This window comes from Sapajus apella, unplaced genomic scaffold, assembly GCF_009761245.1.
Source record: "Sapajus apella isolate SASKATOON/1434 unplaced genomic scaffold, GSC_monkey_1.0 scaffold130, whole genome shotgun sequence".
NCBI classification, from domain to species: Eukaryota; Metazoa; Chordata; class Mammalia; order Primates; family Cebidae; genus Sapajus; species Sapajus apella.
In genome coordinates this window covers 2,159,469-2,170,656 of record NW_022437070.1, presented here as the reverse complement: position 1 = coordinate 2,170,656, position 11,188 = coordinate 2,159,469, and the positions used below count along the sequence as shown (strand labels likewise).

The following is an 11,188-nucleotide window of genomic DNA, read 5'->3' as shown; positions in this document are numbered from 1 at the left end:
TCTCTTTTGGGCCGTGCAATTCTCAGGGGAACCAACCCCAATACCCAAGGGCGGCTGGGAGGCGTGTCCTCAGGACCACAGTTCTCGTTGGTGTCACTGCTCACTGTGGGGCGCGCTGGTGCAGCCGCTGCTGTTGCTCATTGGCCCATCGATTCCATGGGGTGGAACTTGGCTGGGCCTAAACTCAATCCGCGGTCTGGGACTGGTTTCAGGGCAAAGCTGCCATGCGTTCCGGGGGCCGCGGGCGGCCCCGCCTGCGGCTCGGGGAACGTGGCTTCATGGAGCCACCTTCGCTGCCGAAGCGCCGCCTGCTACCGCGGGTTCAGCTCTTGCCCCTGTTGATGGCCCTGGCCGTGGGCTCGGCGTTCTATACCATTTGGAGCGGCTGGCACCGCAGGACTGAGGAGCTGCCGCTGGGCCGGGAGCTGCGGGTGAGGCTGGGCGGGGACCCAGACAACCCGGGGACCCTCATTCCCAACCCCCTGTTACCTAGAGCCTAGGGTTGACGTGGCTTTAGTGTACGGCCCTAACCGCAGGTGTCACCGTCTCTGTCATCTCAGCCCATGTCCCTTACCAAAGGAATAAGGCTTCGGGCTGATTCTGCAACAGTAGCATCCTCTTAAGAGGAAGGGTCTGAAATAGTGAGACAGGGGGTTCAGGGTTCTACGCCTCTGGTCAACTATTTGGAAAAGTCCCGAACCTTTCCCCTCTCTCTCACTGGACCTCGATTTCCCCATCAAGTTTGAGGTAGGCTGGAGCAGATGGGCTTGGAAGGACTTTTCCCGAGTCTTGGATTTATCCTAGAAGTCTGTGATGCTGGAGGCCGAAGATTGGGAAGAGGACCCGGGGCCCCTTGGGAGTGACGGCGCCCGGGGTAGGGTAGAAATTAGGGGTTGCCCTCATTCTTCCCTTCCCTGTCCCACCTCCTTCTCAAGGTCCCGTTGGTTGGAAGCCTCCCCGAAGCCCGGCTGCGGAGGGTGGTGGGACAACTGGACCCGCAGCGTCTCTGGGGCACTTATCTGCGCCCTCTCCTGGTTGTGCGAACCCCAGGCAGCCCGGGAAATCTGCAAGTCAGAAAGGTAAAGGGACCCACCTCCAGTCCCTGACCCCCTAGCCCTCCAGGGAATCGGAAATAAGCATCCTGTTCAAGATCCCAAAGGACCTAAGAGGAGGAACTGGAGCACTGACTGGAGTTAATCGGACTCTAGACTCCCATGCTAGTACTGCCTACCTTAATGCCCCCACCAAAAGCTTACTGTGTGCTAGGCATAGGCAACAGACAGCCCTATAAGGTGGGTACCAATATGATCTTCATTATGCAGATGGGGAAACTGAGGCTCAGAGAGGTTATACACATTGTGCAAATCCTACAGATAAATGGTAGACCTTGGCTGGGTGTGGTGACTCACGCCTGTAATCCCAGCACTTTGGGAGGCCGAGGCCAGAGGATCACCTGAGGTGGGGAGTTGGAGATCAGCCTGACCAACGTGGAGAAACCCCGTCTCTACTAAAACTACAAAAAATTAGCCAGGAGTGGCGGCGCCTGCCTGTAATCCCAGTTACTCTGGAGGCTGAGGCAGGAGAAGTGCTTGAACCCAGGAGTCAGAGGTTGCGGTGAGCTGAGATCATGCCATTGCACTCCAGCCTGGGCAACAAGAGCGAAACTCCGTCTCAATAAATAAATAAATAACAGTTTTAGAAAGTGATAGACCTAGAGTTTGAACCCAAGCAGGTTGGCACCAAGCTGGTGCTGCAATCCATCTATTGTTTCCCAGAAAGCATCAAGAGTCATTTAAAGGCCAGGTGCAGTGGTTTATGCCTGTAATCCCAGCACTTTGGGAGGCTGAGGCAGGCAGATTACTTGAGGTCAAGACTTTGAGACCAGCCTGGCCAACATGGTGAAACCTGTCTCTACTAAAAATAGAAAATTAGTTGGGCGTGGTGGTGGGTACCTGTAGTCTCAGCTACTCGGGAGGCTGAGGCACGAGAATCACTTGAACCCGGGAGGTGAAGGCCACAGTGAGCTAAGATCGTGCCACTGTGACCCAGCATGGGTGACAGAGTGAGACTCCATCACACACACAAAAAAAAAGTCATTTAAATATTGCCTGAGTCCCAGTGCTACCTCATTCACTTAGATTGTGATCATGGGGCCAGGCATGGTGGCTCACGCCTGTAATCCTAGCACTTTGGGAGGCTGAGGTGGGTGGATCACCTGAGGTCAGGAGTTCAAGACCAGCCTGGCCATCATGGTGAAACCCCATCTTTTTTTTTTTTTTTTAAAGATGGAGTTTCACCATGTTGTTGGTCAGAATGGTCTTGATCTCCAGACCTCAGGTGATCCGCCCGCCTTGGCCTCCAACGTGCTTGGATTACAGGCGTGAGCCACCACGCCCGGCTGAAACCCCATCTTAAAAAAAAAAAAAAAAGACTGTGACCATGGACTAGGTTTTTTTTTTTTTTCTGTTTCTTTCTTTTTTTTTTTTTTTTTGAAATGGAGTCCTGCTCTGTGGCCCAGGCTGGAGTACAGTGGCGCAATCTCGGCTCACTGCAACTTCCACCTCCCGGGTTAAGGCAATTCTCCTGCCTTAGCCTCCCAAGTAGCTTGAATTACAGGTGTGCACCACCATGCCTGGCTAATTTTGTATTTTTAGTAGAGATGGGATTTAGACATGTTGATGAGGCTGGTCTCAATCTCCTGACCTTGTGATCCACCTGCGTCAACCTCCCAAAGTATTGAGATTACAGGCGTGAGCCACCACACCTGGCCTTGGACTAGTTTCTTAACCTCTCTGAGCCCATTTCCTCATCTGCAAAATGGGGTCATGTATTGGCAATCCCTACCCTGTACAGTTCCTAGAACAGAGCTTAGCACACAGTGAGAGCTATTTAAGGGTAAGCTGTGATGAGTCTGTTGGCTTCAAGACGTAGGGTCACCCCAACATCTGGCACCCAGTAGGTACTCAGCAGGAGTGTGTCAAGGGAATGATTTTAATCAGAGTAGGGGGCCTGGCAGAGTGGCTCATACCTGTAATCCCAGGACTTTAGGAGGTTGAGGCAGGTAGATCACTTGAGGTCAGGAGCTTGAGACCAGGCTGGTCAACATTGTGAATCCCTGTCTATACTAAAAATACAAAAATTAGCCAGGCATTGTGGCAGGCGCCTGTAACCCCAGCTACTCAGGAGGCTGAGGTGGGAGAATGGCTTGAACCTGGGAGGCGGAGGTTGCAGTGAGCCGAGATTGAGCCCCTGCACTCCAGCCTGGGTGACAGAATGAGACTCCATCTCAAAAAAAGAAAAAGAAAGAAAGAGAGAGAGAAGGAAGGAGGGAGGGAGGGAGGGATGGAGGAAAGGAAGGAAGGAGGGAGGGAGGGAGGGAGGGAAGGAAGGAAAAGAAAGAAAAAAATCCATTAAATCAGAGTGGGGCTTTAGAGTCAACCAGTCTGTTCTGCATGGCTCAGGTCACGTGGCCCTTTTCCCCACCTTCTCCCCAGTCCCGTCCACCCTCCCACTTCTCTCTTGCTGCTAGTTCCTGGAGGCCACGCTGCGGTCCCTGACAGCAGGCTGGCATGTGGAGCTGGATCCCTTCATGGCCTCGACGCCCCTGGGGCCACTGGACTTTGGCAATGTGGTAGCCACGCTGGACCCGGGCGCTGCCCGTCACCTCACCCTCGCCTGCCATTACGACTCGAAGCTCTTCCCACCTGGGTCGACTCCCTTTGTGGGGGCCACAGATTCGGCTGTGCCCTGTGCCCTGATGCTGGAGCTGGCCCAGGCACTTGACCTGGAGCTGAGCAGAGCCAAAGAACAGGTGAGGAGCAGGAGCGGGGGAGGGTGGTGGGCTACCTCCACTTTTCCACAAGTCCCCACCCTCCCATGCCTGGTCATTGTCATCCGTCTCGTCTTCCCACTCTACTCCATGCAGAGCCACAGGGATCTTTTTTTTTTTTTTTTTTTTTTTTTTTGTGAGATGGAGTCTCACTTTGTTGCCCAGGCTTGAGGGCAGTGGCGTGATCTCGGCTTACTGCAACCTCCACCTCACAAGTTCAAGCAATTCTCCTGCCTCAGCCTCCCGAGTAGCTGAGATTACAGGTATGTGCCACCACACCTGGCTAATTTTTTATATTTTTGGTAGAGATGGGGTTTCGTCATGTTGGCCAGGCTGGTCCTGAGCTTCTGACCTTGTGATCCACCCCCCTCAGCCTCCCAGCATGCTGGGATTACAGGTGTAAGCCACTGCACCCAGCCTAATATTGTATTTTTAGTAGAGCCGGGGTTTCACCATGTTGGTCAGGCTGGTCTCGAACTCCTGACCTCAGGTGATCTGCGAACCTTGACCTCCTAAAGTGCTGGGATTACAGGTTCCAGCCACTGTGCCTGGCTGCCACAGAGATCTGTTTACCTCCTGGATGTCAGATCCTCTTTCCTCTCCCCCAAACTCTCCCAGGGCTCCCACCTCATTCCAAGCATAATCCAGAGTTCTTTGATTGGCCCAGGAGCTGTGCCCTGTTGCCTCTCCAGCCCCATCTCCCTCCCCTCACCCCTTGCTCACTCTGCTGTAGCCACACCCACCTCCTCTGGGTTCAGCAAACCCACAGGGCTCGCTCTCTCTCAGGGCATTTGCACTTTGCTGTTTGTTTTGCTTTTCTGGCCTGTAATCCCAGCACTTTGGGAGGCCAAGGCAGGAGGATTGCTTGAGGCCAGGAGTTCAAGAGCAGCCTGGGCAACATAGGGAGACCCCATCTCTATAAAAAATGTAAAAAAAGGTTGGGCATGGTGGCTTATGCCAGTAATCCCAGCACTTTGGAAGGCCAAGGTGGGTGGATCAAGAGGTCGGGAACCGGGGAGGTGGAGGCTGCAGCAAGATTGCGCCACTGCATTCCAGCCTGGGACAGAGCAAGATTCTATCTCAAAAAAAATAAAAAAGATATACTTTTCGGAGATATTTTTCTACTCTGCACTCAGATGTCACCTCTTCAAAGAGGCCTTCCCAGGCCGGGCGCGGTGGCTCACGCCTGTAATCCCAGCACTTTGGGAGGCCGAGGCGGGTGGATCACGAGGTCAAGAGATCGAGACCATCCTGGTCAACATGGTGAAACCCCGTCTCTACTAAAAATACAAAAAATTAGCTGGGCATGGTGGCAGGCGCCTGTAATCCCAGCACTTTGGAAGGGCGAGGTGGATGGATCAGGAGGTCAGGAGGTTGAGACCAGCCTGACCAACATGGTGAAGCCTCATCTCTATTAAAAAAAAAAAAAAAGACCCAACGCCCTCTCCAGGCCAGGTCATCCCCCAGCATCCTTCCTATGCCCTCTATAGTTCTCGGAAGCATTTGCCTCTACTGCATTTCACTGTGTGTATAATTATTCATTTGTGTGTCTGTCTCTTTAACCAAACTGAGCTTAAGGAATAATAATCAGAGATAACCCTTATTTAGTTATATGCCAGGCACTGTTCTAAGACCCAGATTCAAACCTCATACTTTGAAAAGAACTATTATTGCCAGGAACAGTGGCTTACATCTGTAATCCCAGCACTCTGGGAGGCCAAGACATTTGAGGTCAGGAGTTCAAGACCAGCCTGGCCAACATGGTGAAACTTTGTCTGTATTAAAAACACAAAAATTGGCCAGGCATGGTGGCAGGCACCTGTAATCCCAGCTATTCGGGAGGCTGAGACAGGAGAATTGCTTGAACCCTGGGGGCAGAAGTTGCAGTGAGCTTGGATCACGCCACTGCACTCCAGCCTGGGCAACAGAGCTAGACTCCATGTCACAAAAAAAAAAAAAAAAAAAAAGGGGAACTTTTATTAACCCCATTTATAGATGAAGAAGCTGATGCTTTGAGAAGTTAATAACTTCCCCGTGTCTCCTTTGTTACGAAGCAGCCAAGAACAGCTTCGATCCCAGACAATTGGACTTGGAGTCTGTGCTCTTGACTACCACGTTCTATGAATGAGGACACCTCATTTGTTCTGTTACGCTGTGCAAGCGGGCAAGAAATATGGGTGTGTTGAGGCTGCGGGCTAGTCCTGAGCTGGGTCTGGCCACCCCCCCGCTGCTCCCACAGGCAGCCCCGGTGACCCTGCAGCTGCTCTTCTTGGACGGTGAAGAGGCACTGAAGGAGTGGGGACCCAAGGACTCCCTTTACGGCTCCCGGCACCTGGCGCAGCTCATGGAGTCTATACCTCACAGTCCCGGCCCCACCAGGATCCAGGCTATTGTAAGACCAGGGTCCCCTGGCTTCTGGTGAGGGAGGGAGAGGTGAAGCGGGGTTTGCATCATCCTGCTCAGGCTCCTCCAGTCCTGGCCTCTCTCCTTAGGAGCTCTTTATACTTCTTGATCTCCTGGGAGCCCCGAATCCCACGTTCTACAGCCACTTCCCTCGCACGCTCCGCTGGTTCCATCGGCTGAGGAGTATTGGTAAGAGTGAATGCGGAGGTGGGCCCCAGCACACCTGGGCTATGGGGCACAGGATGGCAAGCTGAGGGGGGACAGGCACCTGCCCTCTAAAGGCTCATCCACCAGTCTGGGCCACATAGGGAGACCCTCCATCTCTTAAAAACAAATTAGTGGCCGGGCACAGTGGCTCATGCCTGTAATCCCAGCACTTTGGGAGGCTGAGTCTGGAGGATCATGAGGTCAGAAGACCGAGACCACCCTGGCCCATCTCTACTAAAAATACAAAAATTAGCTGGGCATGGTGGCATGTGCCTGTAATCCCAGGCAGGAGAATCACTTGAACCTAGGAGGCGGAGGTTGCAGTGAGCCAAGATCACACCACTGCACTCCACCCAGGTGACAGTGTGAGACTCCGTCTCAAAAAAAGAAAAATTAGCTGGGTACAGTGGCATGCATGTCATCCCAGCTACTGGGGAAGATCTTTTCAGCCTGGGAGGTCCAGGCTGTAGTGAGCTAAGATTGTACCACTGCACTCTGGCCTGGGCAATAGAATGAGATCTTGTCTTTGGGAAAAAAAAAAAAAAAACCTGAATTGAACCTTAGAAAGAAAGAAAAAAAATACCTGGGCTTGGTAGCTCACACCTGTAATCCCAGCACTTTGAGAGGCTGAGGTGAGTGGATGAGTTGAGCTCAGGAATTCCAGACCAGGCTGGACAACATGGCAAAACCCCATCGCTGTACACACAAACACACACACACACACAAATACAAATTAGGTTGGGCGTGGTGGCTCATGCCTGTAATCCCAGCACTTTGGGAGTCTGAGGTGGGCGGATCACCTGAGGTCAGGAGTTCGAGACCAACCTGGCCAATAGGACAAAACCCTGTCTCTACCAAAAATGCAAAATAGCCAGGCATGGTTGTGTATGCCTGTAATCACAGCTATTCGTGAGTCCGAGGCAGGAGAATTGCTTGAATTCGGGAGGTGAAGGTTGCAATGAACTGAGATCACTATTGCACTCCAGCCTGGGCAACAGAGCGAGACTGTCTGAAAAAAAAAAAAAAAAAAAAAAAAAAAAAAGGCCGGGTATGGTGGCTCACAACTGTAATCCCAGCATTTTGGGAGGCCGAGGTGGGTGGATCACAAAGTCAGGAGATAGAGGCCATCCTAGCTAACACAGTGAAACTTCATTTCTACTAAAAATACAAAAAATTAGCCAGGCATAGTAGCATGTGCCTGTAGTCGCAGCTACTCGGGAGGCTGAGGCAGGGGAATCGCTTGAACCCAGGAGATGGAGGTTGCAGTGAGCCGAGATCACGCCACTGTACTCCAGTTTGGGCAATAGAGTGAGACTCTGTCTCAAAGAAAAAAAAGAAAAAAATTAGCAGGGCATGGTGGTACCACCATGGTGGCAGTCCCAGTGACTTGGGAGCCTGAAGTGGTAGGATCACTTGAATCTGGGAGGTCAAGGCTGCAGCAAGCTGTAATTGCACCACTACACTCCAGCCTGGGTGGCAGAGTGAGACTCTGCTCAAAAAAATTAATAAATAAAGCCAGGCCTGGTGACTGATGCCTGTAATCCCAGCACTTTGGGAGGCTGAGGCAGGCAGATCACCTGAGGTCAGGAGCTCGAGACCAGCTTGACCAACACAGAGAACCCCCCGTCTCTACTAAGAAATACAAAATTAGCTGGGCGTGGTGGCACATTCCTGTAATCTCAGCTACTCAGGAGGCTGACGCAGGAGAATTGCTTAAACCTGGGAGGCAGAGGTTACAGTGAGCCAAGATCAAGCCATTGCACTCCAGCCTGGGCAACAAGAACAAAACTCTGTCACAAAAATTAATTAAAGTTAAAAAAATTAAAAATTGTTTTTAAAAATAAAGGCTCGGCTGGGTGCAGTGGCTCACACCTGTAATCCCAGCACTTTGGGAGGCCGAGGCAGGCAGATCACAAGGTCAGGAGTTCAAGACCAGCCTGACCAACATGGTGAAACCCTGTCTCTACAAAAAATACAAAAATTAGCTGGGCATCGTGGTGCGTGCCTGTAGTCCCAGCTACTCAGGAGGCTGAGGCAGAAGAATCACTTGAACCCAGGAGGCAGAGGTTACAGTGAGCCGAGATTGTGCCACTACACTCCAGTCTGGGCAACAGAGAGAGACTCCATCACAAAAAAAGAAAAAAAAATTAATTAATAAATGCTCATTCAGCCTTTCTCTACCTCCTTAGTCTGTCTAAGGAACTAGAGATTAGTGATAATGATTACCAGACAGGGGCCCTAAGGTGAGACAGCCGTGGTTTCCAATCTTACCAGCTGGGTGAACTTGGACAAGTGGCTTCATTTCTCTGAGTCTCAGTTTTCTACCTGTAAAATGGCCAGGGGACCCAGATGTAGTAGCTCATGCCTGTAGTCCCAGCAATTTAAGATACCAAGGAAGGAGGATCACATGAGCCCAGAAGTTCAAGGCCAGCCCAGGCAACATAGGGAGATTCTGTTTATACACACACACACAAACACACACACACAAACACACACACACACACACACAGAGGCATGGTGACATGTGCCTGAAGTCCCAGCTATTTGGGAGGCTGAGAGGAGGATCGCTTAAGCTGGGGAGGTTAAGGCTGCACTGAGTTGTGACTGCTTCACTGCACCCCGTGTGGGTGACAGAGCAATATCTTTTTTTTTTTTTTTGAGACAGAGTTGATCTCAGCTCAGTGCAACCTCCATTTCCTGGTTCAAGCAATTCTCATGTCTCAGCCTCCCAAGTAGTTGGGATTACAGGCGCCCACCACCACGCCCAGCTAATCTTTGTTTTTTTCTTTTTGAGATGGAGTCTCGGTCTGTCACCCAGGCTGGAGTGCAATGGCATGTTCTCGGCTCACTGTCACCTCTGCCTCCTGGGTTCAAGGGATTCTCCTGCCTCAGTCTCCTGAGTAGGTGGGACTACAGGCACATGCCACCATGCGCAGCTCATTTTTCGTACTTTTAGTAGAGCCAGGGTTTCACTGTGTTAGCCAGGATGGTCTTGATCTCCTGACCTCGTGATCCACCCGCCTTAGCCTCCCAAAGTGCTGGGATTACAGTCGTGAGCCACCTTGCCCAGACTAATTTTTGTATTTTTAGTAGAGACAGGATTTCAGCATGTTGGCCAAGCTGCTTTCGAACTCCTGACCTCAGGTGATCCACCTCCCTCAGCCTCCCTAAGTGCTGGGATTACAGGCATGAGCCACCGCACCCAGCCACAAGATCTTTTCTTAAAAAAAAAAAAAAAAAAAAAAAAAGGGTGTCTTTGTCTTCGATTCAGAGGGATTGAATGAAACCAGAAACATAGCAAGGCCACAGGAAGGAGTGACTGGCATTCACTCCTGTTGGGATGACCAGGGCTTTACCTCTGGGTGCTCTGCCCTCCTCCGATTTGTGAACTGGAGATTTTTGACTGCTAAGGACTAACCCTTCCTCTCAAATCACCCCCACCTCCAGAGAAGCGTCTGCACCGTTTGAACCTGCTGCAGTCTCATCCCCAGGAAGTGATGTACTTCCAACCCGGGGAGCCCATTGGCTCCGTGGAAGACGACCACATCCCCTTCCTCCGAAGAGGTACCTGTTGCCGGGAGCAAGGAGGGTGGACAACCAAGGAAGCCCCAATTGGAACTGGGCATGTCCCCTTCCCAAGGCTGGGGAATGGTACTAAGTGGCTTAACCTCTTTGTGCTTTTATTCATCTGTAATATGGGGATAATACTCTCTCTTCTTTCTGAGACAGAGTCTTACTCTGTCACCCAGGCTGGAGTGCAGTGGTAGGCTCTCGGCTCACTGCAACCTCCGACTCCCAGGTTTAAGCTATTCTCCTGCCTCAGTCTCCGGAGTAGCTGGGATTACAGGCACATGCGACCACGCCCAGCTAATTTTTGTATTTTTAGTAGAGACGGGGTTTCACCATGTTGGCCGGGATGGTCTTGATCTCCCGACCTTGTGATCCACCCGCCTCAGCCTCCCAAAGTGCTGGGGTTACAGGCATGAGCAACCGCATCCGGCCTTAATACTCTCTGTCTTAAGAGTATTGTTGAGGGGATTGAACGTGCTGATACCTATAAAGACCTTACTTGGTCATTGTTAAAGGGTCTGTGAAACAAAAAAGAAGCAGAAGAAGAAAAAAGACCTTACTTGGACGAGCGCCCAGCACATAGCAAGCATTCAAGAAATGTTTGCAGCTGGGCACGGTGGCTCACACCTGTAATCCCAGCAATTTGGGAGGCTGAGGCGGGAGGAATTTGAACCCAGGAGTCTGAAACCAGCAACATGGCATAAATCTTGTCTTTACTAAAAATACAAAAATTTAGCAGGACATGGTGGTGTGCACCTGTAGTCCCAGCTGCTTGAGAGGCTGAGGTGGGAGGATCACCTGAGCCTGGGAAGTCAGGGCTGCAGTGAGCCTTGATCAAGCCACTGCACTCTAGCCTAGGCGACAGGGGGAAAAAATATAAAAAAAAAAAAAAAAAAAGTGCCAGAGTTGGGCGAGGTGGCTTACGCCTGTAATCCCAGCACTTTGGGAGGCCGAGGTGAGTGGATCACCTGAGGTCAGGAGTTTGAGACCAGCCTGGCCAACATGGTGAAACCCCACCTCTACTAAGAATACAAAAATTAGCTGGGCCTCATGATTTCTGCCTGTAATCACAGCTACCCAGGAGGCTGAGGCAGTAGAATTGCTGGAACCTGGGAGGCGGAGACTGCAGTGAGTCGAGACCGAGACACTGCACTCCAGCCGGGGCGACAGAGAGAGACT

The 11,188-nt window shown here is 51.5% G+C and overlaps 1 protein-coding gene across 2 annotated transcripts in view; it reads left to right on the top strand.

Moving 5' to 3' along the window:
- The first annotated feature begins 10 nt into the window (after positions 1–10).
- QPCTL (glutaminyl-peptide cyclotransferase like) overlaps positions 11–11,188 on the top strand; it is an 11,677-nt gene continuing 499 nt past the window's right edge. Inside the window, exons 1-6 of one of the 2 annotated variants that reach the window (XM_032262606.1) lie at positions 11–431; positions 936–1,079; positions 3,530–3,811; positions 6,069–6,221; positions 6,322–6,421; positions 9,887–10,003. In XM_032262606.1, coding sequence (XP_032118497.1) covers positions 225–431; positions 936–1,079; positions 3,530–3,811; positions 6,069–6,221; positions 6,322–6,421; positions 9,887–10,003 — 1,003 coding nt within the window. In that variant the 5' untranslated portion in view covers positions 11–224. The remainder of the gene's footprint in view (positions 432–935; positions 1,080–3,529; positions 3,812–6,068; positions 6,222–6,321; positions 6,422–9,886; positions 10,004–11,188) is intronic. The other variant, XM_032262607.1, reaches the window with a different exon arrangement.